The sequence below is a fragment of the Coregonus lavaretus genome (genome assembly GCF_964263955.1).
Source record: "Coregonus lavaretus genome assembly, chromosome: 23".
NCBI lineage: Eukaryota > Metazoa > Chordata > Actinopteri > Salmoniformes > Salmonidae > Coregonus > Coregonus lavaretus.
This window is the reverse complement of record NC_140010.1, coordinates 1252391-1279345: the sequence shown is the minus strand read 5'-3', so window position 1 is coordinate 1279345 and position 26955 is coordinate 1252391. Positions and strand designations below refer to the sequence as shown.

Below are 26955 nucleotides of genomic sequence, written 5' to 3'. Positions count from 1 at the left end.
ACAGTGATTCAGGGAAATCCAGAGGGGAAGGGGTCTCCTCATAAACAGCCAGTGGTAGAAAAAGTACTCAATTGTCATACTTGAGTAAAAGTAAAAATACCTTAATAGAAAATGACTCAAGTAAAAGTGAAAGTCACCCAGTAAAATACTACTTGAGTAAAAGTCTAAAAGTATTTGGTTTTAAATATACTTAAGTATCAAAAGTAAATGGAATTGCTAAAATGAACGTAAGTATCAAAAGTAGAAGTACAAGTATAAATCATTTCAAATTCCTTATATTAAGCAAACCAGACCGCACAATTTTATTTTAATATTTTTTATTGACGAATAGCCAGGGGTACGTTCCAACACTCAGACAGATAGCCAGGGGTACGTTCCAACACTCAGACAGATAGCCAGGGGTACGTTCCAACACTCAGACAGATAGCCAGGGGTACGCTCCAACACTCAGACAGATAGCCAGGGGTACGTTCCAACACTCAGACAGATAGCCAGGGGTACGTTCCAACACTCAGACAGATAGCCAGGGGTACGTTCCAACACTCAGACAGATAGCCAGGGGTACGCTCCAACACTCAGACAGATAGCCAGGGGTACGTTCCAACACTCAGACAGATAGCCAGGGGTACGTTCCAACACTCAGACATCATTTACAAACAAAGCATTTGTGTTTAATGAGTCTGCCAGATCAGAGGCAGTAGGGATGACCAGGGATGTTCTCTTGATAACGAGTACTTTTGGGTGTCAGGGAAAATGTATGGAGTAAAAAATACTTTATTTTCTTTAGGAATGTAGTGAAGTAAAAGTCAAAGTTGGCAAAAATATAAATAGTAAAGTAAAGTGCAGATACCCAAAAAACCACTTAAGTAGTACTTTAAAGTATTTTTACTTAAGTACTTTACACCACTGACTCTAGATCAGTGCACCCGTCTTGGAATACCTGTCGAATGCCGACCCTTCTACCTCCCAAGAGAGTTTCCGACTGCTGTATATATTCTAATTGAGGACAATAAAAACAACAAGCTTTATGAACTGTCCGAGGCTATAAACAAGCAGGAAACCATACACCCGGAAGCTGCTTTCCTTGTTGCCGGTGATTTTATTTCCGAATCATTAAGACACGTAATGCCCAACTTTCATCAACATGTCTCCTTCGCCACTACGGGCAATAATGTCTTAGAGCACTGTTACTTTACCCACAAGCAAGCATACAAGGCCCTCCCTCGTCCCCCCTTCGGCAAATCAGATCATGACTCTATACTCCTGCTTCCTGTTTACAAGCAGAAGCTCAAACAGGAAGTACCCCATGACACACTCCGTTGAGAAATGCTCATCCAAATCGGAGGCTATGCTACAGGACTGATTTGCTAGCACTAACTGGAATATGTTCTGGGACTCCGCCAATAGCATCGACAAGCTAACCACCTCCGTCACCGGCTTCATTAGGAAACGTTGTCCCCACAGTGAAGGTTCGCCGCTTCCCCAATCAAAAGCCTTGGATTAACACTGAGGTTGGTGCTAAACTAAAGGACACAAGGCTATCATATCTCTATCACACTGCCCTTTCCCTCCTGGACATTAGAATGCTGTTCATTAACTTCTGCTCAGCGTTTAACACCATAGTCCCCTCCAAGCTCATCACTAAGCCTAGCTCCCTTGGACTGAAGACATTCCTCTGCAATTTGATCCTGGACTTCCTGACGGGCCGCCCCCAGCCTGGACTTCCTGACGGGGCGCCCCCAGGTGGTGAGGGAGGGTAACATCACCTCCACCACACTGACCCTAAACACAAACAACAACATCTCCACTGATCCTCAACACGGAGGCCCCTCAGGGGTGTGTGCTTAGTCCCCTCCTGTACTCTCTGTTCACCCATGACTACGTGGCCAAGCACAACTCCAACACCATCATAAAGTTTGCTGACGACACAATGGTGATTGGCCTGATCACCGACGACGATGAGACAGCCTATAGGGAGGAGGCCAGTGACCTGGCAGAGTGGTAGCGGAACAACAACCTCTCCCTCAACGTCAGTGAGACCAAGGAGCTGATGGTGGACTACAGGAAACAGTCAGGGCACCCTCATCTTCATCGACGGGGCTGCAGAGGAGCGGGTCGAAAGCCTCAAGTTCCTCGGTGTCCAAATCACTAAGGACTTAAAATGGTCTGCACACACGCAAACAGTTGTGAAGAAAGCATGACAGCGCATCTTCTCCCTCAGGAGGGCCCTCAAATCTTCAAAAAGTTATACAGCTGCACCATTAAAAGCATATTGACTGGCTACATCACTGCTTGGTATGGCATCTGCACCGCCCTCGAGGGTGGTGCGGACAGCCCAGTACATCACTGGGGCCGAGCTCCCTGCCATCCAGGACCTCTATATCACAGCTCCCTGCCATCCAGGACCTCTATATCACAGCTCCCTGCCATCCAGGACCTCTATATCAGAGCTCCCTGCCATCCAGGACCTCTATATCAGAGCTCCCTGCCATCCAGGACCTCTATATCAGAGCTCCCTGCCATCCAGGACCTCTATATCAGAGCTCCCTGCCATCCAGGACCTCTATATCAGAGCTCCCTGCCATCCAGGACCTCTATATCAGGCGGTGGGAAAGGACGGGCCCGGAAAGCCACCAGAGCCATAGACTGTTCTCTCTGCTTCCGCACAGCCAGCGGCACCGGAGCATCCAGTCTGACACCCACAGGCTCCTGAACAGCTTCTATCCCCAAGCCATAAGACTGCTAAATAGCTAAGAAAATTATTACATTGAACAGCCTTACTGAAGAGCTCAGTGACTTTCAACGTGGTACCGACATTGGATGCCACCTTTCTAACAAGTCAGTTTGTCACATTTTTGCCCTGCTAGAGCTGCCCCGGTCAACTGTAAGTGCTATTATTGTGAAGTGGAAACGTCTACGAGCAACAACGGCTCAGCCGCGAAGCGGTAGGCCACACAAGCTCACAGAACGGGACCGACAAGTGCTGAAGCGTGTAGCGAGTAAAAATCGTCTGTCCTTGGTTGCAACACTACCGAGTTCCAAACTGCCTGTCAGGACAAGAACTGCTCTTTGGGAGCTTCATGAAATGCGTTTCCATGGCCGAGCAGCCGCACACACGCCTAAAATCACCATGCGCAATGCCAAGCGTCGGCTGGAGTGGTGTAAAGCTCGCTGCCATTGGACTCTGGAGCAGTGGAAACGCGTTCTCTGGAGTGATGAATCACGCTTCACCATCTGGCAGTCCGACGGACAAATCTGAGTTTGGCAGATGCTAGGAGAACGCTACCTGCCCGAATGCATGGTGCCAACTGTAAAGTTTGGTGGACGACGAATAATGGTCTGGGGCTGTTTTTCATGGTTCGGGCTAGGCCCCTTAGTTCCAGTGAAGGGAAATCTTAACACTACAGCATACAATTCTAGACGATTCTGTGCTTCCAACTTTGTGGCAACAGTTTGGGGAAGGCCCTTTCCTGTTTCAGCACGACAACGCCCCCGTGCACAAAGAGAGGTCCATACAGAAATGGTTTATAGAGATCAGTGTGGAAGAACTTGACTGGCCTGCACAGAGCCCTGACCTCAACCCCATCGAACACCTTTGGGATGAATTGGAAAGTCAACTGCGAGCCAGGCCTAATCGCCCAATATCAGTGCCCAACCTCACTAATGCTCTTGTGGCTGAATGGAAGCAAGTCCCTGCAGCAATGTTCCAACATCTAGTGGAAAGCCTTCCCATAAGAGTAGAGGCTGTTATAGCAGCAAAGGGGGGACCAACTCCATATTAATGCCCATTAATTTTGGAATGAGATGTTCGACCAGCAGGTGTCCACATACTTTTAGTCATGTAGTGTACCTGACCACACAAACTTAAGCACATACAGTGCCTTGCAAAAGTACTCATCCCCCTTGGCGTTTTTCCTATTTTGTTGCATTACAACCTGTAATTAAAATGTATTTGGATTTCATGTAATGGACATACACAAAATAGTCCAAATTGGTGAAGTGAAATTTAAAAAATAACTTGTTTCAAAACATTCTAAAATGGAAAAGTGGTGCGTGCATATGTATTCACCCTCTTTGCTATGAAGCCCCTAAATAAGATCTGGTGCAACCAATTACCTTCAGAAGTCACATAATTAGTTAAATAAAGTCCACCTGTGTGCAATCTTAAGTGTCACATGATCTCAGTATATATACACACCTGTTCTGGAAGGCCCCAGAGTCTGCAACACCACTAAGCAAGGGGCACCACCAAGCAAGCTGCACCATGAAGACAAAGGAGGTCTCCAAACAGGTCAGGGACAAATTTGTGGAGAAGTACAGATCAGGGTTGGGTTATATAAAAATATCCGACACTTTTAACATCCCACGGAGCACCATTAAATCCATTATTAAAAAATGGAAAGAATATGGCACCACAACAAACATGCCAAGAGAGGGCCACCCACCAAAACTCACGGACCAGGCAAGGAGGGCATTAATCAGAGGCAACAAAGAGACCAAAGACAACCCTGAAGGAGCTGCAAAGCTCCACAGCAAAGATTGGAGTATCTGTCCATAGGACCACTTTAAGCCGTACAATCCACAGAGCTGGGCTTTACGGCCAGAAAAAAAGCCATTGCTTAAAGAAAATAATAAGAAACACGTTTGGTGTTCGCCAAAAGCCATGGGGGAGACTCCCCAAACATATGGAAGAAGATACTCTGGTCAGATGAGACTAAAATTGAGCTTTTTGGCCATCAAGGATAACGATAAGCTATGTCTGGTGCAAACCCATCACCCCGAGAACACAGTGAAGCATGGTGGTGGCAGCATCATGCTGTGGGGATGTTTTTCATCGGCACTGGGAAACTGGTCAGAATTGAAGGAATGATGGATGGCGCTAAATACAGGGAAATTCTTGAGGGAAACCTGTTTCAGTCTTCCAGAGATTTGAGACTGGCACGGAGGTTCACCTTCCAGCAGGACAATGACCTCAAGCATTCTGCTAAAGCAACACTCGAGTGGTTTAAGGGGAAACATTTAAATGTCTTGGAATGGCCTCGTCAAAGCCCAGACCTCAATTCAATTGAGAATCTGTGGTATGACTTAAAGATTGCTGCACACCAGCGGAACCCATCCAACTTGAAGAAGCTGGAGCAGTTTTGCCTTGAAGAATGTGCAAAAATCCCAGTGGCTAGATGTGCCAAGCTTATAGAGACATGCCCCAAGAGACTTGCAGCTGTAATTGCTGCAAAAGTTGGCTCTACAAAGTATTGACTTTGAGGGGGTGAATAGTTATGCACGTGTAAGTTTTTTTTTTTTTTTTTTACTTATTTCTTGTTTGTTTCACCCCAAAAATATTTTGCATCTTCAAAGTGGTAGGCATGTTGTGTAAATCAAATGATACAAACCCCCCAAAAATCCATTTTAATTCCAGGTTGTAAGGCAACAAAATAGGAAAAATGCCAAGGTGGGTAAATACTTTCGCAAGCCACTGTATAAACATGTATAACACATGCAGTACACACACACACACACACACACACGGTTTTGTATTCAGTGATGTCTACAAATCACTAACAGACACAGCTCACATTTCCACCTGTTGCACACCTGTGTGTTCTATGTTTATAACACCTGTGTTTTATTTAAGCAATAAGGTACGAGGGGGTGTGGTATACCAATATACCACGGCTAAGGGCTGTACTTATGCACGACGCAACACAGAGTTCCTGGATAGGCAATATACCACAAACCCCTGAGGTGCCTTATTGCTATTATACATTGGTTACCAACGTAATTAGAGCAGCAAAAATAAATGTTTTGTCATACCCGTGGTATACCTGTCTGATATACCATGGCTGTCAGCCAATCAGCATTCAGGGCTCGAACCACCCAGTTTATAATGGCCTTTAAACACCAGTTTGTCACCAAGGCCATGTGTGTGCTTGTGCGCCTGTGTCTGTGTGTGTGTGTCTGTGTGTGTGTTTGTGTGTGTGTGTGCACCTGTGTGTGTGTGTGTGTGTGTGTGTGTGTATGTGTGTGTATGTGTGTGTGTGTGTGCGCCTGTGTGTGTGTCTGTGTGTGTGTGTGTGTGTGTGTGTGTGTGTGTGTGTGTGTGTGTGTGTGTGTGTGTGTGTGTGTGTGTGTGTGTGTGTGTGGGTGTGTGTATGTGAGTGTGTGTGTGTGTGTGTGTGTATGTGTGTGTGTGTGTGTGTGTGTGTGTGTGTGTATGTGTGTGTGTGCATGCATACGTGCATGTGTTTAGAGCTCTAAAATGTGCATTGTTTTATCCCAGTCCATTTCCCTGTGAATCCATCCGTGTGTTCTATTACCAACCAGATTACATTTAACTGACTCTGGCGCCGACAAAGATGGCGGCCTCGCAACTAGCTCTTAGGAAACTCTGCAGTATTTTTTTTTTTTATGTATAACTTTTTACATTATTAGCTCAGAAAGTTTTTTGCATCATTACATACAGCCGGGAAAAACTATTGGATATCAGAGTGGCGGTAACTCACCAGCATTACGACCAGGAATACGACTTTCCCGAAGCAGATCCTTTGTTTGCTCTCCCCAGGGCAACTGAACTGATTCCAGCGGCTGACCCAAAACATCGCCGGCGGAGGAGAGGCACTCAGAGCGGCCTGCTGGTTCGACTTAGGAGGCGCGCACACCACCCACCGCTTCCAAATATACTACTCGCTAATGTTCAATCTTTGGTTAACAAAGTCGACGAGCTCCGGGCAAGGATTTCTTTCCAGAGAGACATCAAGGCCTGTAACATACTTTGTTTCACGAAAACATGGCTCTCTGGGGATATTCTGTCGAAATCGGTCCAGCCAGATGGGTTCTCAGTTCATCGCACAGACAGGAATAAATATCTCTCCGGGAAGCAGAAGGGCAGAGGTGAGTGTTTCATGATTAATGACTCATGGTGTAATTGTAGTAACATAGAGGAACTCGAGTCCTTCTGTTCACCCAACCTAGAATATCTCACAATCAAATGCCGACCGTATTATCTCCCAAGAGAATTGTCTTCGGTTATAGTCACAGCCGTGTATATCCCCCCTCAAGCCGATACCACGACGGCCCTCAAAGAACTTCACTGGACCTTATGCAAACTGGAAACCACATATCCTGAGGCTGCATTTATTGTAGCAAATTTGAGGACTAGGCTGCCGAAGTTCTATCAACATATCAACTGTTGTACTCGCGCTGATAACATCCTCGACCATTCAAACTTCCGAGATGGTTATAAGGCCCTCCCCCGCCCTCCTTTCGGCAAATCTGACCACGACTCCATTTTGCTCCACCCTTCCTATAGGCAGAAACTCAAACAGGAAGTACCCGTGCTAAGGACTATTCAACGCTGGTCTGAACAATCGGAATCCACGCTTCAAGATTGTTTTGATCACGCGGACTGGGATATGTTCCGGGTAGCTTCCGAAAATAATTTAGACATATACACTGAAACGGTGACAGAGTTTATCAGGAAGTGTATAGGTGATATTGTGCCCACTGTGACTATTAAAACCTACCCTAACCAGAAACCGTGGATAGACGGCAGCATTCGCGCAAATCTGAAAGCGCGAACCACTGCATTCAACCATGGCAAGGTGACTGGGAATATGGCAGAATACAAACAGTGTAGCTACTCACTCCACAAGGCAATTAAACTGGCAAAACATCAGTATAGAGACAAAGTGGAGTCGCAATTCAACGGCTCAGACACGAGACGTATGTGGCAGGGTCTACAGACAATCACGGACTACAAAAAGAAAACCAGCCACGTCGCCAACACCGACGTCTTGCTTCCAGACAAGCTAAACACCTTCTTCGCCCGTTTTGAGGATAACACAGTGCCACTGACGAGGCCCACTACCAAAGACTGTGGCCTCTCCTTCTCCATGGCCGACGTGATTAAGACATTTAAGCATGTTAACCCCCGCAAAGCTGCCGGCCCAGACGGCATGTGCAGACCAGCTGGCTGGTGTGTTCATGGACATATTCAATCTCTCCCTTTCCCAGTCTGCTGTTCCCACATGCTTCAAGATGGCCACCATTGTTCCTGTACCCAGGAAAGCAAAGGTAACTGAACTAAATGACTCTCGCCCCGTAGCATTCACTTCTGTCATCATGAAGTGCTTTGAGAGACTAGTCAAGGATCATATCACCCCTACCTTACCTGTCACCCTAGACCCACTTCAATTTGCTTACCGCCCCAATAGATCCACAGACGATGCAATCGCCATCACACTGCACACTGCCCTATCCCATCTGGACAAGAGGAATACCTATGTAAGAATGCTGTTCATTGACTATAGCTCAGCATTCAACACCATAGTACCCTCCAAGCTCATCATTAACCTCGAGGCCCTGGGTCTGAACCCCGCCTTGTGCAACTGGGTCCTGGACTTCCTGACGGGCCGCCCCCAGGTGGTGAAGGTAGGAAACAACATCTCCACTTCGCTGATCCTCAACACTGGGGCCCCACAAGGGTGCGAGTTCCTCTTGAGACTGCAGTGGAGAAGGTGGAAAGCTTCAAGTTCCTTGGCATACACATCACCGACAAACTGAAATGGTCCACCCATGCAGACAGTGTGATGAAGAAGGCGCAACAGAGCCTCTTCAACCTCAGGAGGCTGAAGAAATGTGGCTTATCACATAAAACCCTCACAAACTTTTACAGATGCACAATTGAGAGCATCCTGTTGGGCTGTATCACCGACTGGTACGGCAACTGCACCGCCCACAACCACAGGGCTCTCCAGAGGGTGCGGACCGCATTACCGGGGACAAACTACCCGCCCTCCAAGACACCTACAGCACCCGATGTCACAGGAAGGCCAAAATGATCATCAAGGACATCAACCACCCGAGCCACTGCCTGTTCACCCCGCTATCATCCAGAAGGCGAGGTCAGTACAGGTGCATCAAAGCTGGGACCGAGAGAATGAAAAACAGCTTCTATCTCAAGGCCATCAGACCGTTAAATAGCCATCGCTAGCACATTAGACGCTGCTGCTGCCTATTGAAATCACTGGCCACTTTAAGAAATTGAACACTAGTCACTTTAATAATGTTTACATATCCTGCACTACTCATCTCATATGTATATACTGTATTCTATTCTATAATATTCTACTGTATCTTAGTCCATGCCGCTCTGTCATTACTTGTCCTTATATGTATATATTCTTAAATCCCATTCCTTACTTTTTTGTGTGTATTGGGTATATACATTTGAGTCATTTAGCAGACGCTCTTATCCAGAGCGACTTACAGTTAGTGAGTGCATACATTTCATATTTTATATTTTTCATACTGGCCCCCAGTGGGAATCGAACCCACAACCCTGGCGTTGCAAACGCCATGCTCTACCAACTGAGCTACATCCCTGCCGGCCATTCCCTCCCCTACCCTGGAGGACGTTGGGCCAATTGTGCGCCGCCCCATGGGTCTGTTGTGAAATTGTAAGATATTACTGCACTGTCGGAGCTAGAAGCACAAGCATTTCGCTACACTCGCTATAACATCTGCTAAACATGTGTATGTGACAAATTAAATTTGATTTGATTTGAATAAGACTTAAGAGCACCGATGCCGCCCACCCTGGCCTGTGTATGAGCTAAGTGTGTGCCGGCGCCCCAGGCCTTGCTATAAGCACTCATATGGTCGACATAGAGCCTGCTGAGCTCTCTCGAGACCTGCTGCAAGGCACAATCAAAACAAGTAATATCACTGAACGCTGAACCGAGATTAACAGGCGGTCCAGGCGCGCGCCAACACAAGTGCACGTACACACGCACGAGGGCGCAAACACGCACACGCACACGCACACACACCCCTCCTGCGGACCCAGGGCGCCTCCACGCGGACGCAGGCAGGAGAACAGGAGGAGGGATCAGAACAGCTCGAGCTGAAGGAGAGAAACGGTAGAGCGAGCGCCTCTTCTTCTGAAAGACGCCCAAACCTCGCGCGTGTCCTGGACTTTATTATTTTATTCCTCACTTTTTCCCTCCTTTCCTCCCGTCTTCTTCCCCACGAGATGAGTGACTGATCCAGAGAGGGTTCCACGCGCTGTTCCGAAGGTTAGGTAGTTGTTCTAAAGTTTTGGGTGAGTTTGGAAAGTTTAAACTGTTGCAATATCTCTGCCGTAAATTTGCCCATGTCGCTCTCTCTCTGTCTTTCTGTCTCGATTATCATTCATATCCGACTGAAATATACGTTAAGTAATTATGTAGTAAATGTGTGTGTGATGTATTTGAATACATGAACGTGCATTGCCTCCACCCTCATTTGAAGACCCGTCAGTTAGCTATAAACGATTTGGCAAACGATACATTTTCCATCTTAGACAGAGTTGTTAAAATGCTGCGTATTCTTTAGTTCAGCTGGACACTGTTCAGTCCTGACTGGGTGCGTTCCAGATGCAGGCCTGCGCACATTAGAAATCATGATTTCGTTTTAATATGGTTCCTGAGATGTTAAAGTAAAGAAATAATATTCTGCTCAGGTTTGCGCGGCGAATGTGTGTATTATTCTGGAACGCACCCCGTGGTTTTGGGTAGCAGAACAAGCCTCCCAGTTCGTCCCCATTAAACCATGCATTACCAGATCTTACCGCGAGAGGAGGCTGCAGGAGCGCGTGTCTATGGAACGTTGTATAGTCGGTGGGCGTAACTTTCTGCACGGGCTTTCAACCTTTTCCCTTTTGTCTGTGTGTGTATGTGTGTGTGTGTGTGTGTGTGTGTGTGTGTATATATATATATATATATATATATGTGTGTGTGTGCTCTGTTTGTAGCCATTCTATAGGTCTACAGGTGCTGCTTGTTGTGAGGGTTTCAGAAACAGTGGAGTCTGTATCTCTACTGTATCATTATTAGATGAACCAGTCACAATGGGCTGTGTGTTAGGGGTATACTGATGTCAGAGGGAGGAAACATGGAGGAGAGGAGAAGTGAGGAGAGGAGAGGAGAGGAGAGGAGAGGAGAGGAGAGGAGAGGAGAGGAGAGGAGAGGAGAGGAGAGGAGAGGAGAGGAGAGGAGAGGAGAGGAGAGGAGAGGAGATAGAGAGCAAGAGATAGGAGAGGAGAGAAAACCATGGAAACTAAGAGTTTGATTCCATTCCATTTATTCCATTACAATTAGCCTGTCCTCCGATATCTCAGCCCACCAGCCACCACTGCTGGTCATGAATGAGATGTTGAGAGGCAGGCACCAACATGGCAACCAGCTCCACAGTTGGCCAATCTCTCTTTGTATTCTACATGCCTCTGGTTTCACAATCAGCCACTGAGACTGATGCTGAGGATGACTTTATGTCATGCACCAAATACACCTGATATGGTTGCTGTGGACAAACTGAAAGATGGATACTCATGGAAACTGGCCTGTTCAAATATAAGATTCTGGTACTAATATTTGTCTGTCTAGGACATGTGCCCATTTTGACTGTGTGGGCCTGCTTATTTTTGTTTCCAGAACTAACTGTCCAGGCATCTGTATGTGAGGGGTATCTGTTTTATGCAAATATAATGTGATTTTGTGTGTGTGCGTGTGTGCGTGCGTGCATGTGTGTGTCAGGTCAGTTAGGAGGAGAGGATGATGCTGAGGTCAGAGGTCATCGCGCTGTGCTTCCTGTTCGGAGCTGCGGCACACGCCCAGGCCGTCCCAGAATGCAACAGTGAGTTCCCTTCACACCATGCAACTGTCTGGTTCTGTCATCAAACCCCAGTCCCTAGGGGCCCTGGTCAAAAGTAGTGCACTAAATAGGGAATGGGGTGGCATTTGGGAAGCATGCAGCCTGTATTAAACATGTAACAGATGTTGTACTTTTCTTTGATGTTTCTCAGTTTGGTTGACATAATCACATCGGCCTCTCTGTTTACACAACAATAACCAAGACATTGACTTTGAAATTCAGTTGATATTTTAATGTGATTGTGTTTACATTTACATGCATGTTTCTGTTAACATGTGTCCTAACGTGGTTGTGTGCGTGTGTGTGTGCTTGTGTGTGTGTGTGTGTGTGTGTGTGTGTGTGTCCTGCAGGGAAACATGAGTGTCCTATAGACGTGTACTTTACGATCGACACGTCTGAGACCATCGCCCTGCAAGAACCTCCCCCTGGATCACTGGTGGAGAGCATCAAGGTTCCTATTACTACAACTATATAATGATGTTACACCTCCCCTGGATCACTGGTGGACAGCATCAAGGTTCCTCTATATATATATATATAGATAGATAGATATTATTTCTAAACCCTTCCTCCTCTTTAATGTGTGTGTAGAAATTTACAGAGCGTTTTGCAGAGCTTCTGGAGGATGCAGATTATAAAGGACTGGTCCAGATCAGATGGCAGTTAGGAGGACTACACTTCTCCCAGAGACAACAGGTCTTCAGCCGTATACAGGCCAAGGACGCTTTCATACAGGTGGGTCACACACGCACACACAAACGCACACAAACACAAACACACACAAACAAACAAACACATGTTATCAGTCAATATATTTATTGGGTTAGCGTTAGCGTTAGGGTTACATTGATTGCTCTTATGCTTTACACCGTTTTGGTTTTCATTTAATGTAGCAATTCACACCCTGCATGGAGCACAACATTAAAGACAGCTTCATACAGGTTGAACCTACATGGAGCACAACATTAAAGACAGCTTCAACATAGAGCACAACATTAAAGACAGCTTCATACAGGGTGAACCTGCATTGAGCAAAATTTAAAGACAGCTTCATACAGGTTGAACCTACAAGTAGTACAATATTAAAGACCGTTTCATACAGGTTGAACCTACAAGTAGTACAATATTAAAGACCGTTTCATACAGGTTGAACAACATGGAGCTCAACATTAAAGACAGCTTCATAAAGGTTGAACCTGCATTGAGCAAAATTTTAAGACAGCTTCATACAGGTTGAACCTACATGGAGCACAACATTAAAGACAGCTTCATACAGGTTGAACCTACATGGAGCACAACATTAAAGACAGCTTCAACATGGAGCACAACATTAAAGACAGCTTCATACAGGGTGAACCTGCATTGAGCAAAATTTAAAGACAGCTTCATACAGGTTGAACCTACAAGTAGTACAATATTAAAGACCGTTTCATACAGGTTGAACCTACAAGTAGTACAATATTAAAGACCGTTTCATACAGGTTGAACAACATGGAGCTCAACATTAAAGACAGCTTCATAAAGGTTGAACCTGCATTGAGCAAAATTTTAAGACAGCTTCATACAGGTTGAACCTACATGGAGCACAACATTAAAGACAGCTTCATACAGGTTGAACCTACATGGAGCACAACATTAAAGACAGCTTCAACATGGAGCACAACATTAAAGACAGCTTCATACAGGGTGAACCTGCATTGAGCAAAATTTAAAGACAGCTTCATACAGGTTGAACCTACAAGTAGTACAATATTAAAGACCGTTTCATACAGGTTGAACCTACAAGTAGTACAATATTAAAGACCGTTTCATACAGGTTGAACAACATGGAGCTCAACATTAAAGACAGCTTCATAAAGGTTGAACCTACATGGAGCACAACATTGAAGACAGCTTCATACAGGTTTTTATTTTTTTATTTTTTATTTAACCTTTATTTAACCAGGTAAGCCAGTTGAGAACAGGTTCTCATTTACAACTGCGACCTGGCCAAGATAAAGCAAAGTAGTGCAATAAAAACAACACAGAGTTACATATGGGGTAAAAAACATAAAGTCAGAAATACAACAGAAAATATATATACAGTGTGTGCAAATGTAGCAAGTTATGGAGGTAAGGCAATAAATAGGCTATAGTGCAGAATAATTACAATAGTATTAACACTGGAATGCTAGATGTGCAAGAGATTATGTGCAAATAGAGATACTGGGGTGCAAAAGAGCAAAATAAATAACAATATAGGGATGAGGTAGTTGGGTGGGCTAATTTCAGATGGGCTGTGTACAGGTGCAGTGATCGGTAAGGTGCTCTGACAACTGATGCTTAAAGTTATTGAGGGAGATAAGAGTCTCCAGCTTCAGAGATTTTTGTAGTTCGTTTCAGTCATTGGCAGCAGAGAACTGGAAGGAATGGCGGCCAAAGGAGGTGTTGGCTTTGGGAATGACCAGTGAGATATACCTGCTGGAGCGCAGACGACGGGTGGGTGCTGCTATGGTGACCAATGAGCTAAGATAAGGCGGGGATTTGCCTAGCAGTGATTTATAGATGGCCTGGAGCCAGTGGGTTTGACGACGAACATGTAGTGAGGACCAGCCAACAAGAGCGTACAGGTCACAGTGGTGGGTAGTGTATGGGGCTTTGGAGACAAAACGGATGGCACTGTGATAGACTACATCCAATTTGCTGAGTAGAGTGTTGGAGTCTATTTTGTAAATTACATCGCCGAAGTCAAGGATCGGTAGGATAGTCAGTTTTACGAGGGCATGTTTGGCAGCATGAGTGAAGGAGGCTTTATTGCGAAATAGGAAGCCGATTCTAGATTTAACTTTGGATTGGAGATTCTTTATGTGAGTCTGGAAGTTGAGTTTACAGTCTAACCAGACACCTAGGTATTTGTAGTTGTCCACATACTCTAGGTCAGACCCGTCGAGAGTGGTGATTCTAGTCGGGTGGGCGGGTGCCAGCAGCGTTCGATTGAAAAGCATGCATTTAGTTTTACTAGTGTTTAAGAGCAGTTGGAGGCTACTGAAGGATTGTTGTATGGCATTGAAGCTCGTTTGGAGGTTTGTTAACACAGTGTCCAATGAAGGGCCAGATGTATACAAAATGGTGTCGTCTGCGTAGAGGTGGATCTGAGAGTCACCAGCAGCAAGAGCGACATCATTGATATACACGGAGAAAAGTGTCGGCCCAAGAATTGAACCCTGTGGCACCCCCATAGAGACTGCCATAGGTCCAGACAACAGGCCCTCCGATTTGACACACTGAACTCTATCTGAGAAGTAGGTTGCACCTACATTGAGCACAACATTAAAGACAGCTTCATACAGATTAAACCTACATGGAGCACAACATTAAAGACAGCTTCATACAGGTTAAACCTACAAGTAGTACAATATTAAAGACCGTTTCATACAGGTTGAACAACATGGAGCTCAACATTAAAGACAGCTTCATACAGGTTGAACCTACATGGAACACAACATTAAAGACAGATTTATACAGGTTAAACCTACATGGAGCACAACATTACAGTTTCTATACAGGTTAAACCTACATGGAGCACAACATTACAGTTTCTATACAGGTTAAACCTACATGGAGCACAACATTACAGTTTCTATACAGGTTAAACCTACATGGAGCACAACATTACAGTTTCTATACAGGTTAAACCTACATGGAGCACAACATTACAGTTTCTATACAGGTTAAACCTACATGGAGCACAACATTTATGATTGAACCTACATGGAGCACAGCATTAAAGACCGTTTCATAAAGGTTGAACCTGCATTAAGCAAAAATTAAAGACAGCTTCATACAGGTTGAACCTACATGTAGCACAACATTAAAGACAGCTTCAACATAGAGCACAACATTAAAGACAGCTTCATACAGGGTGAACCTGCATTAAGCAAAAATTAAAGACAGCTTCATACAGATTAAACCTACATGGAGCACGACATTGAAGACAGCTTCGTACAGGTTAAACCTATATGGAGCACAACATTAGTTTCTATACAGGTTAAACCTACATGGAGCACAACATTAGTTTCTATACAGGTTAAACCTACATGGAGCACAACATTAGTTTCTATACAGGTTAAACCTACATGGAGCACAACATTAGTTTCTATACAGGTTAAACCTACATGGAGCACAACATTAGTTTCTATACAGGTTAAACCTACATGGAGCACAACATTAGTTTCTATACAGGTTAAACCTACATGGAGCACAACATTAGTTTCTATACAGGTTAAACCTACATGGAGCACAACATTAGTTTCTATACAGGTTAAACCTACATGGAGCACAACATTAGTTTCTATACAGGTTAAACCTACATGGAACACAACATTAGTTTCTATACAGGTTAAACCTACATGGAGCACAACATTAGTTTCTATACAGGTTAAACCTACATGGAACACAACATTAGTTTCTATACAGGTTAAACCTACATGGAACACAACATTAGTTTATATACAGGTTAAACCTACATGGAGCACAACATTAGTTTCTATACAGGTTAAACCTACATGGAGCACAACATTAGTTTCTATACAGGTTAAACCTACATGGAGCACAACATTAGTTTATATACAGGTTAAACCTACATGGAGCACAACATTAGTTTCTATACAGGTTAAACCTACATGGAGCACAACATTAGTTTCTATACAGGTTAAACCTACATGGAGCACAACATTAGTTTCTATACAGGTTAAACCTACATGGAGCACAACATTAGTTTCTATACAGGTTAAACCTACATGGAGCACAACATTACAGTTTCTATACAGGTTAAACCTACATGAGCACAACATTACAGTTTCTATACAGGTTAAACCTACATGGAGCACAACATTACAGTTTCTATACAGGTTAAACCTACATGGAGCACAACATTACATTTTCTATACAGGTTAAACCTACATGGAGCACAACATTACAGTTTCTATACAGGTTAAACCTACATGGAGCACAGCATTAAAGACCGTTTCATAAAGGTTGAACCTGCATTAAGCAAAAATTAAAGACAGCTTCATACAGGTTGAACCTACATGGAGCACAGCATCCACTTTTGTTGTTGTTTCAGGGGGTGAGTGGTATACAGTAACTGTTGTTTCAGGGGGTGAGGGGTATACAGTAACTGTTGTTTCAGGGGGTGAGGGGTATACAGTAACTGTTGTTTCAGGGGGTGAGTGGTATACAGTAACTGTTGTTTCAGGGGGTGAGGGGTATACAGTAACTGTTGTTTCAGGGGGTAAGTGGTATACAGTAACTGTTGTTGTTTCAGGGGGTGAGGGGTATACAGTAACTGTTGTTGTTGTTTCAGGGGGTGAGTGGTATACAGTAACTATTGTTTCAGGGGGTGAGGGGTATACAGTAACTGTTGTTTCAGGGGGTGAGGGGTATACAGTAACTGTTGTATCAGGAGGTGAGGGGTATACAGTAACTGTTGTTGTTTCAAGGGGTGATGGGTATACAGTAACTGTTGTTTCAGGGGGTGAGGGGTATACAGTAACTGTTGTTGTTTCAGGGGGTGAGGGGTATACAGTAACTGTTGTTTCAGGGGGTGAGGGGTATACAGTAACTGTTGTTGTTTCAGGGGGTGAGGGGTATACAGTAACTGTTGTTATTTCAGGGGGTGAGGGGTATACAGTAACTGTTGTTTCAGGAGGTGAGGGGTATACAGTAACTGTTGTTGTTTCAGGGGGTGAGGGGTATACAGTAACTGTTGTTTCAGGGGGTGAGGGGTATACAGTAACTGTTGTTTCAGGAGGTGAGGGGTATACAGTAACTGTTATTGTTATTTCAGGGGGTGAGGGGTATACAGTGACTGTTGTTGTTTCAGGGGGTGAGGGGTATACAGTAACTGTTGTTGTTGTTTCAGGGGGTGAGGGGTATACAGTAACTGTTGTTGTTGTTTCAGGGGGTGAGGGCTATACAGTAACTGTTGTTTCAGGAGGAGAGGGGTATACAGTAACTGTTGTTTCAGGGGGTGAGGGGTATACAGTAACTGTTGTTGTTGTTTCAGGGGGTGAGGGGTATACAGTAACTGTTGTTGTTGTTTCAGGGGGTGAGGGGTAAACAGTAACTGTTGTTGTTGTTTCAGGGGGTGAGGGGTATACAGTAACTGTTGTTTCCAGGGGTGAGGGGTATACAGTAACTGTTGTTTCAGGGGGTGAGGGGTATACAGTAACTGTTGTTTCAGGAGGTGAGGGATATACAGTAACTGTTGTTTCAGGGGGTGAGGGGTATACAGTATCTGTTGTTTCAGGGGGTGAGGGGTATACAGTATCTGTTGTTTCAGGAGGTGAGGGATATACAGTAACTGTTGTTTCAGGAGGTGAGGGGGTATACAGTAACTGTTGTTTCAGGGGGTGAGGGGTATACAGTACCTGTTGTTTCATGGGGTGAGGGGTATACAGTAACTGTTGTTGTTTCAGGGGGTGAGGGGTATACAGTAACTGTTGTTGTTTCAGGGGGTGAGGGGTATACAGTAACTGTTATTGTTGTTTCAGGGGGTGAGGGGTATACAGTAACTGTTGTTATTTCAGGGGGTGAGGGGTATACAGTAACTGTTGTTTCAGGGGGTGAGGGGTATACAGTAACTGTTGTTTCAGGGGGTGAGGGGTATACAGTAACTGTTGTTTCAGGAGGTGAGGGGGTATACAGTAACTGTTATTGTTGTTTCAGGGGGTGAGGGGTATACAGTAACTGTTGTTGTTGTTTCAGGAGGTGAGGGGTATACAGTAACTGTTGTTGTTTCAGGGGGTGAGGGGTATAATGTAACTGTTGTTGTTGTTTCAGGGGGTGAGGGGTATACAGTAACTGTTGTTTTTGTTTCAGGGGGTTATGGGTATACAGTAACTGTTGTTTCAGGGGGTGAGGGGTATACAGTAACTGTTGTTGTTTCAGGAGGTGAGGGGTATACAGTAACTGTTGTTGTTTCAAGGGGTGATGGGTATACAGTAACTGTTGTTTCAGGGGGTGAGTGGTATACAGTAACTGTTGTTGTTGTTTCAGGGGGTGAGGGTGTATACAGTAACTGTTATTGTTGTTTCAGGAGGTGAGGGGTATACAGTAACTGTTATTGTTGTTTCAGGGGGTGAGGGGTATACAGTGACTGTTATTGTTGTTTCAGGGGGTGAGGGGTATACAGTAACTTTTGTTGTTGTTTCAGGAGGTGAGGGGTATACAGTAACTGTTATTGTTGTTTCAGGGGGTGAGGGGTATACAGTAACTGTTATTGTTGTTTCAGGGGGTGAGGGGTATACAGTAACTTTTGTTGTTGTTTCAGGAGGTGAGTGGTATACAGTAACTGTTGTTTCAGGGGGTGAGGGGTATACAGTAACTGTTTTTGTTATTTCAGGGGGTGAGGGGTATACAGTACCTGTTGTTTCATGGGGTGAGGTGTATACAGTAACTGTTGTTGTTTCAGGGGGTGAGGGGTATACAGTAACTGTTATTGTTGTTTCAGGGGGTGAGGGGTATACATTAACTGTTATTGTTGTTTCAGGGGGTGAGGGGTATACAGTAACTGTTGTTTCAGGGGGTGAGGGGTATACAGTAACTGTTGTTTCAGGGGGTGAGGGGTATACAGTAACTGTTGTTTCAGGGGGTGAGGGGTATACAGTAACTGTTTTTGTTATTTCAGGGGGTGAGGGGTATACAGTACCTGTTGTTTCATGGGGTGAGGGGTATACAGTAACTGTTGTTGTTTCAGGGGGTGAGGGGTATACAGTAACTGTTATTGTTGTTTCAGGGGGTGAGGGGTATACAGTAACTGTTGTTATTTCAGGGGGTGAGGGGTATACAGTAACTGTTGTTTCAGGGGGTGAGGGGTATACAGTAACTGTTGTTTCAGGGGGTGAGGGGTATACAGTAACTGTTGTTTCAGGGGGTGAGGGGTATACAGTAACTGTTGTTTCAGGAGGTGAGGGGGTATACAGTAACTGTTGTTGTTGTTTCAGGGGGTGAGGGGTATACAGTAACTTTTGTTGTTGTTTCAGGAGGTGAGGGGTATACAGTAACTGTTATTGTTGTTTCAGGGGGTGAGGGGTATACAGTAACTGTTATTGTTGTTTCAGGGGGTGAGGGGTATACAGTAACTTTTGTTGTTGTTTCAGGAGGTGAGTGGTATACAGTAACTGTTGTTTCAGGGGGTGAGGGGTATACAGTAACTGTTTTTGTTATTTCAGGGGGTGAGGGGTATACAGTACCTGTTGTTTCATGGGGTGAGGGGTATACAGTAACTGTTGTTGTTTCAGGGGGTGAGGGGTATACAGTAACTGTTATTGTTGTTTCAGGGGGTGAGGGGTATACAGTAACTGTTGTTATTTCAGGGGGTGAGGGGTATACAGTAACTGTTGTTTCAGGGGGTGAGGGGTATACAGTAACTTTTGTTTCAGGGGGTGAGGGGTATACAGTAACTGTTGTTTCAGGGGGTGAGGGGTATACAGTAACTGTTGTTTCAGGAGGTGAGGGGGTATACAGTAACTGTTGTTGTTGTTTCAGGAGGTGAGGGGTATACAGTAACTGTTGTTGTTTCAGGGGGTGAGGGGTATAATGTAACTGTTGTTGTTGTTTCAGGGGGTGAGGGGTATACAGTAACTGTTGTTTTTGTTTCAGGGGGTTATGGGTATACAGTAACTGTTGTTTCAGGGGGTGAGGGGTATACAGTAACTGTTGTTGTTTCAGGAGGTGAGGGGTATACAGTAACTGTTGTTGTTTCAAGGGGTGATGGGTATACAGTAACTGTTGTTTCAGGGGGTGAGTGGTATACAGTAACTGTTGTTGTTGTTTCAGGGGGTGAGGGTGTATACAGTAACTGTTATTGTTGTTTCAGGAGGTGAGGGGTATACAGTAACTGTTATTGTTGTTTCAGGGGGTGAGGGGTATACAGTGACTGTTATTGTTGTTTCAGGGGGTGAGGGGTATACAGTAACTTTTGTTGTTGTTTCAGGAGGTGAGGGGTATACAGTAACTGTTATTGTTGTTTCAGGGGGTGAGGGGTATACAGTAACTGTTATTGTTGTTTCAGGGGGTGAGGGGTATACAGTAACTTTTGTTGTTGTTTCAGGAGGTGAGTGGTATACAGTAACTGTTGTTTCAGGGGGTGAGGGGTATACAGTAACTGTTTTTGTTATTTCAGGGGGTGAGGGGTATACAGTAACTGTTGTTTCAGGGGGTGAGGGGTATACAGTAACTGTTGTTTCAGGGGGTGAGGGGTATACAGTAACTGTTGTTGTTTCAGGAGGTGAGGGGTGTACAGTAACTGTTGTTTCAGGGGGTGAGGGGTATACAGTAACTGTTGTTGTTGTTTCAGGAGGTGAGGGGTATACAGTAACTGTTGTTGTTTCAGGGGGTGAGGGGTATACAGTAACTGTTGTTTCAGGAGGTGAGGGGTATACAGTAACTTTTGTTGTTGTTTCAGGAGGTGAGGGGTATACAGTAACTGTTATTGTTGTTTCAGGGGGTGAGGGGTATACAGTAACTGTTATTGTTGTTTCAGGGGGTGAGGGGAATACAGTAACTTTTGTTGTTTCAGGAGGTGAGTGGTATACAGTAACTGTTGTTTCAGGGGGTGAGGGGTATACAGTAACTGTTTTTGTTATTTCAGGGGGTGAGGGGTATACAGTAACTGTTGTTTCAGGGGGTGAGGGGTATACAGTAACTGTTGTTTCAGGGGGTGAGGGGTATACAGTAACTTTTGTTGTTGTTTCAGGAGGTGAGGGGTGTACAGTAACTGTTGTTTCAGGGGGTGAGGGGTATACAGTAACTGTTGTTGTTGTTTCAGGAGGTGAGGGGTATACAGTAACTGTTGTTGTTTCAGGGGGTGAGGGGTATACAGTAACTGTTGTTTCAGGAAGTGAGGGGTATACAGTAACTGTTGTTGTTGTTTCAGGGGGTGAGGGGTATACAGTAACTGTTGTTGTTTCAGGGGGTGAGGGGTATACAGTAACTGTTATTTCAGGAGGTGAGGGGTATACAGTAACTGTTGTTTCAGGGGTGAGGGGTATACAGTAACTGTTGTTTCAGGGGGTGAGGGGTATACAGTAACTGTTGTTTCAGGGGGTGAGGGGTATACAGTAACTGTTACTTCAGGGGGTGAGGGGTATACAGTAACTGTTGGTTCAGTAGGTGAGGGGTATACAGTAACTGTTGTTTCAGGAGGTGAGGGGTATACAGTAACTGTTGTTTCAGGGGGTGAGGGGTATACAGTAACTGTTGTTTCAGGGGGTGAGGGGTATACAGTAACTGTTGTTTCAGGGGGTGAGGGGTATACAGTAACTGTTGTTTCAGGAGGTGAGGGGTATACAGTAACTGTTGTTGTTGTTTCAGGGGGTGTGGGGTATACAGTAACTGTTGTTTCAGGAGGTGAGGGGTATACAGTAACTGTTGTTGTTGTGTCAGGGGGTGAGGGGTATACAGTAACTGTTGTTGTTGTTTCAGGGGGTGAGGGGTATACAGTAACTGTTGTTTCAGGGGGTGAGGGGTATACAGTAACTGTTGTTTCGGGGGTGAGGGGTATACAGTAACTGTTGTTTCAGGGGGTGAGGGGTATACAGTAACTGTTGTTTCAGGGGGTGAGGGGTATACAGTAACTGTTGTTTCAGGGGGTGAGGGGTATACAGTAACTGTTGTTGTTGTTTCAGGGGGTGAGGGGTATACAGTAACTGTTGTTTCAGGGGGTGAGGGGTATACAGTAACTGTTGTTTCAGGAGGTGAGGGGTATACAGTAACTGTTGTTGTTGTTTCAGGGGGTGAGGGGTATACAGTAACTGTTGTTTCAGGGGGTGAGGGGTATACAGTAACTGTTATTGTTGTTTCAGGGGGTGAGGGGTATACAGTAACTGTTGTTTCAGGGGGTGAGGGGTATACAGTAACTGTTGTTGTTTCAGGAGGTGAGGGGTACACAGTAACTGTTGTTGTTGTTTCAGGGGGTGAGGGGTATACAGTAACTGTTATTGTTGTTTCAGGGGGTGAGGGGTATACAGTAACTGTTGTTTCAGGAGGTGAGGGGTATACAGTAACTGTTGTTGTTTCAGGGGGTGAGGGGTATACAGTAACTGTTGTTTCAGGGGGTGAGGGGTATACAGTAACTGTTGTTTCAGGGGGTGAGGGGTATACAGTAACTGTTGTTTCAGGAGGTGAGGGGGTATACAGTAACTGTTATTGTTGTTTCAGGGGGTGAGGGGTATACAGTAACTGTTGTTGTTGTTTCAGGAGGTGAGGGGTATACAGTAACTGTTGTTGTTTCAGGGGGTGAGGGGTATAATGTAACTGTTGTTGTTGTTTCAGGGGGTGAGGGGTATACAGTAACTGTTGTTTTTGTTTCAGGGGGTTATGGGTATACAGTAACTGTTGTTTCAGGGGGTGAGGGGTATACAGTAACTGTTGTTGTTTCAGGAGGTGAGGGGTATACAGTAACTGTTGTTGTTTCAAGGGGTGATGGGTATACAGTAACTGTTGTTTCAGGGGGTGAGTGGTATACAGTAACTGTTGTTGTTGTTTCAGGGGGTGAGGGTGTATACAGTAACTGTTATTGTTGTTTCAGGAGGTGAGGGGTATACAGTAACTGTTATTGTTGTTTCAGGGGGTGAGGGGTATACAGTGACTGTTATTGTTGTTTCAGGGGGTGAGGGGTATACAGTAACTTTTGTTGTTGTTTCAGGAGGTGAGGGGTATACAGTAACTGTTATTGTTGTTTCAGGGGGTGAGGGGTATACAGTAACTGTTATTGTTGTTTCAGGGGGTGAGGGGTATACAGTAACTTTTGTTGTTGTTTCAGGAGGTGAGTGGTATACAGTAACTGTTGTTTCAGGGGGTGAGGGGTATACAGTAACTGTTTTTGTTATTTCAGGGGGTGAGGGGTATACAGTACCTGTTGTTTCATGGGGTGAGGGGTATACAGTAACTGTTGTTGTTTCAGGGGGTGAGGGGTATACAGTAACTGTTATTGTTGTTTCAGGGGGTGAGGGGTATACAGTAACTGTTGTTATTTCAGGGGGTGAGGGGTATACAGTAACTGTTGTTTCAGGGGGTGAGGGGTATACAGTAACTGTTGTTTCAGGGGGTGAGGGGTATACAGTAACTGTTGTTTCAGGAGGTGAGGGGGTATACAGTAACTGTTATTGTTGTTTCAGGGGGTGAGGGGTATACAGTAACTGTTGTTGTTGTTTCAGGAGGTGAGGGGTATACAGTAACTGTTGTTGTTTCAGGGGGTGAGGGGTATAATGTAACTGTTGTTGTTGTTTCAGGGGGTGAGGGGTATACAGTAACTGTTGTTTTTGTTTCAGGGGGTTATGGGTATACAGTAACTGTTGTTTCAGGGGGTGAGGGGTATACAGTAACTGTTGTTGTTTCAGGAGGTGAGGGGTATACAGTAACTGTTGTTGTTTCAAGGGGTGATGGGTATACAGTAACTGTTGTTTCAGGGGGTGAGTGGTTACAGTAACTGTTGTTGTTGTTTCAGGGGGTGAGGGTGTATACAGTAACTGTTATTGTTGTTTCAGGAGGTGAGGGGTATACAGTAACTGTTATTGTTGTTTCAGGGGGTGAGGGGTATACAGTGACTGTTATTGTTGTTTCAGGGGGTGAGGGGTATACAGTAACTTTTGTTGTTGTTTCAGGAGGTGAGGGGTATACAGTAACTGTTATTGTTGTTTCAGGGGGTGAGGGGTATACAGTAACTGTTATTGTTGTTTCAGGGGGTGAGGGGTATACAGTAACTTTTGTTGTTGTTTCAGGAGGTGAGTGGTATACAGTAACTGTTGTTTCAGGGGGTGAGGGGTATACAGTAACTGTTTTTGTTATTTCAGGGGGTGAGGGGTATACAGTAACTGTTGTTTCAGGGGGTGAGGGGTATACAGTAACTGTTGTTTCAGGGGGTGAGGGGTATACAGTAACTGTTGTTGTTTCAGGAGGTGAGGGGTGTACAGTAACTGTTGTTTCAGGGGGTGAGGGGTATACAGTAACTGTTGTTGTTGTTTCAGGAGGTGAGGGGTATACAGTAACTGTTGTTGTTTCAGGGGGTGAGGGGTATACAGTAACTGTTGTTTCAGGAGGTGAGGGGTATACAGTAACTTTTGTTGTTGTTTCAGGAGGTGAGGGGTATACAGTAACTGTTATTGTTGTTTCAGGGGGTGAGGGGTATACAGTAACTGTTATTGTTGTTTCAGGGGGTGAGGGGTATACAGTAACTTTTGTTGTTGTTTCAGGAGGTGAGTGGTATACAGTAACTGTTGTTTCAGGGGGTGAGGGGTATACAGTAACTGTTTTTGTTATTTCAGGGGGTGAGGGGTATACAGTAACTGTTGTTTCAGGGGGTGAGGGGTATACAGTAACTGTTGTTTCAGGGGGTGAGGGGTATACAGTAACTTTTGTTGTTGTTTCAGGAGGTGAGGGGTGTACAGTAACTGTTGTTTCAGGGGGTGAGGGGTATACAGTAACTGTTGTTGTTTCAGGAGGTGAGGGGTATACAGTAACTGTTGTTGTTTCAGGGGGTGAGGGGTATACAGTAACTGTTGTTTCAGGAAGTGAGGGGTATACAGTAACTGTTGTTGTTGTTTCAGGAGGTGAGGGGTATACAGTAACTGTTGTTGTTGTTTCAGGGGGTGAGGGGTATACAGTAACTGTTGTTGTTTCAGGGGGTGAGGGGTATACAGTAACTGTTATTTCAGGAGGTGAGGGGTATACAGTAACTGTTGTTTCAGGGGTGAGGGGTATACAGTAACTGTTGTTTCAGGGGGTGAGGGGTATACAGTAACTGTTGTTTCAGGGGGTGAGGGGTATACAGTAACTGTTATTTCAGGGGGTGAGGGGTATACAGTAACTGTTGGTTCAGTAGGTGAGGGGTATACAGTAACTGTTGTTTCAGGAGGTGAGGGGTATACAGTAACTGTTGTTTCAGGGCGTGAGGGGTATACAGTAACTGTTGTTTCAGGGGGTGAGGGGTATACAGTAACTGTTGTTGTTGTTTCAGGGGGTGTGGGGTATACAGTAACTGTTGTTTCAGGAGGTGAGGGGTATACAGTAACTGTTGTTGTTGTGTCAGGGGGTGAGGGGTATACAGTAACTGTTGTTGTTGTTTCAGGGGGTGAGGGGTATACAGTAACTGTTGTTTCAGGGGGTGAGGGGTATACAGTAACTGTTGTTTCGGGGGTGAGGGGTATACAGTAACTGTTGTTTCAGGGGGTGAGGGGTATACAGTAACTGTTGTTTCAGGGGGTGAGGGGTATACAGTAACTGTTGTTTCAGGGTGTGAGGGGTATACAGTAACTGTTGTTGTTGTTTCAGGGGTGTGAGGGGTATACAGTAACTGTTGTTGTTGTTTCAGGGGGTGAGGGGTATACAGTAACTGTTGTTTCAGGGGGTGAGGGGTATACAGTAACTGTTGTTTCAGGAGGTGAGGGGTATACAGTAACTGTTGTTGTTGTTTCAGGGGGTGAGGGGTATACAGTAACTGTTGTTTCAGGGGGTGAGGGGTATACAGTAACTGTTATTGTTGTTTCAGGGGGTGAGGGGTATACAGTAACTGTTGTTTCAGGGGGTGAGGGGTATACAGTAACTGTTGTTGTTTCAGGAGGTGAGGGGTACACAGTAACTGTTGTTGTTGTTTCAGGGGGTGAGGGGTATACAGTAACTGTTATTGTTGTTTCAGGGGGTGAGGGGTATACAGTAACTGTTGTTTCAGGAGGTGAGGGGTATACAGTAACTGTTGTTGTTGTTTCAGGAGGTGAGTGGTATACAGTAACTGTTGTTGTTTCAGGGGGTGAGGGGTATACAGTAACTGTTATTGTTATTTCAGGGGGTGAGGGGGTATACAGTAACTGTTGTTTCAGGGGGTGAGGGGTATACAGTAACTGTTGTTTCAGGGGGTGATGGGTATACAGTAACTGTTGTTTCAGGAGGTGAGGGGTATACAGTAACTGTTGTTACAGGGGGTGAGGGGTATACAGTAACTGTTGTTGTTGTTTCAGGGGGTGAGGGGTATACAGTAACTGTTGTTGTTGTTTCAGGGGGTGAGGGGTATACAGTAACTGTTGTTGTTGTTTCAGGAGGTGAGGGGTATACAGTAACTGTTGTTGTTGTTTCAGGGGGTGAGGGGTATACAGTAACTGTTGTTTCAGGAGGTGAGGGATATACAGTAACTGTTGTTTCAGGGGGTGAGGGGTATACAGTAACTGTTGTTTCAGGAGGTGAGGGATATACAGTAACTGTTGTTGTTTCAGGGGGTGAGGGGTATACAGT

General features: G+C 45.0%; 1 protein-coding gene across 3 annotated transcripts in view; it reads left to right on the top strand.

Annotated features, from left to right (window-relative positions):
- The first annotated feature begins 9875 nt into the window (after positions 1-9875).
- LOC311098946 (collagen alpha-2(VI) chain-like) overlaps positions 9876-26955 on the top strand; it is a 64387-nt gene continuing 47307 nt past the window's right edge. For 2 of the 3 annotated variants that reach the window (XM_084139501.1, XM_084139503.1), the window contains exons 1-4: positions 9876-10099; positions 11571-11670; positions 12039-12139; positions 12280-12423. In XM_084139501.1, coding sequence (XP_083995627.1) covers positions 11589-11670; positions 12039-12139; positions 12280-12423 — 327 coding nt within the window. In that variant the 5' untranslated portion in view covers positions 9876-10099; positions 11571-11588. The remainder of the gene's footprint in view (positions 10100-11570; positions 11671-12038; positions 12140-12279; positions 12424-26955) is intronic. The other variant, XM_084139502.1, reaches the window with a different exon arrangement.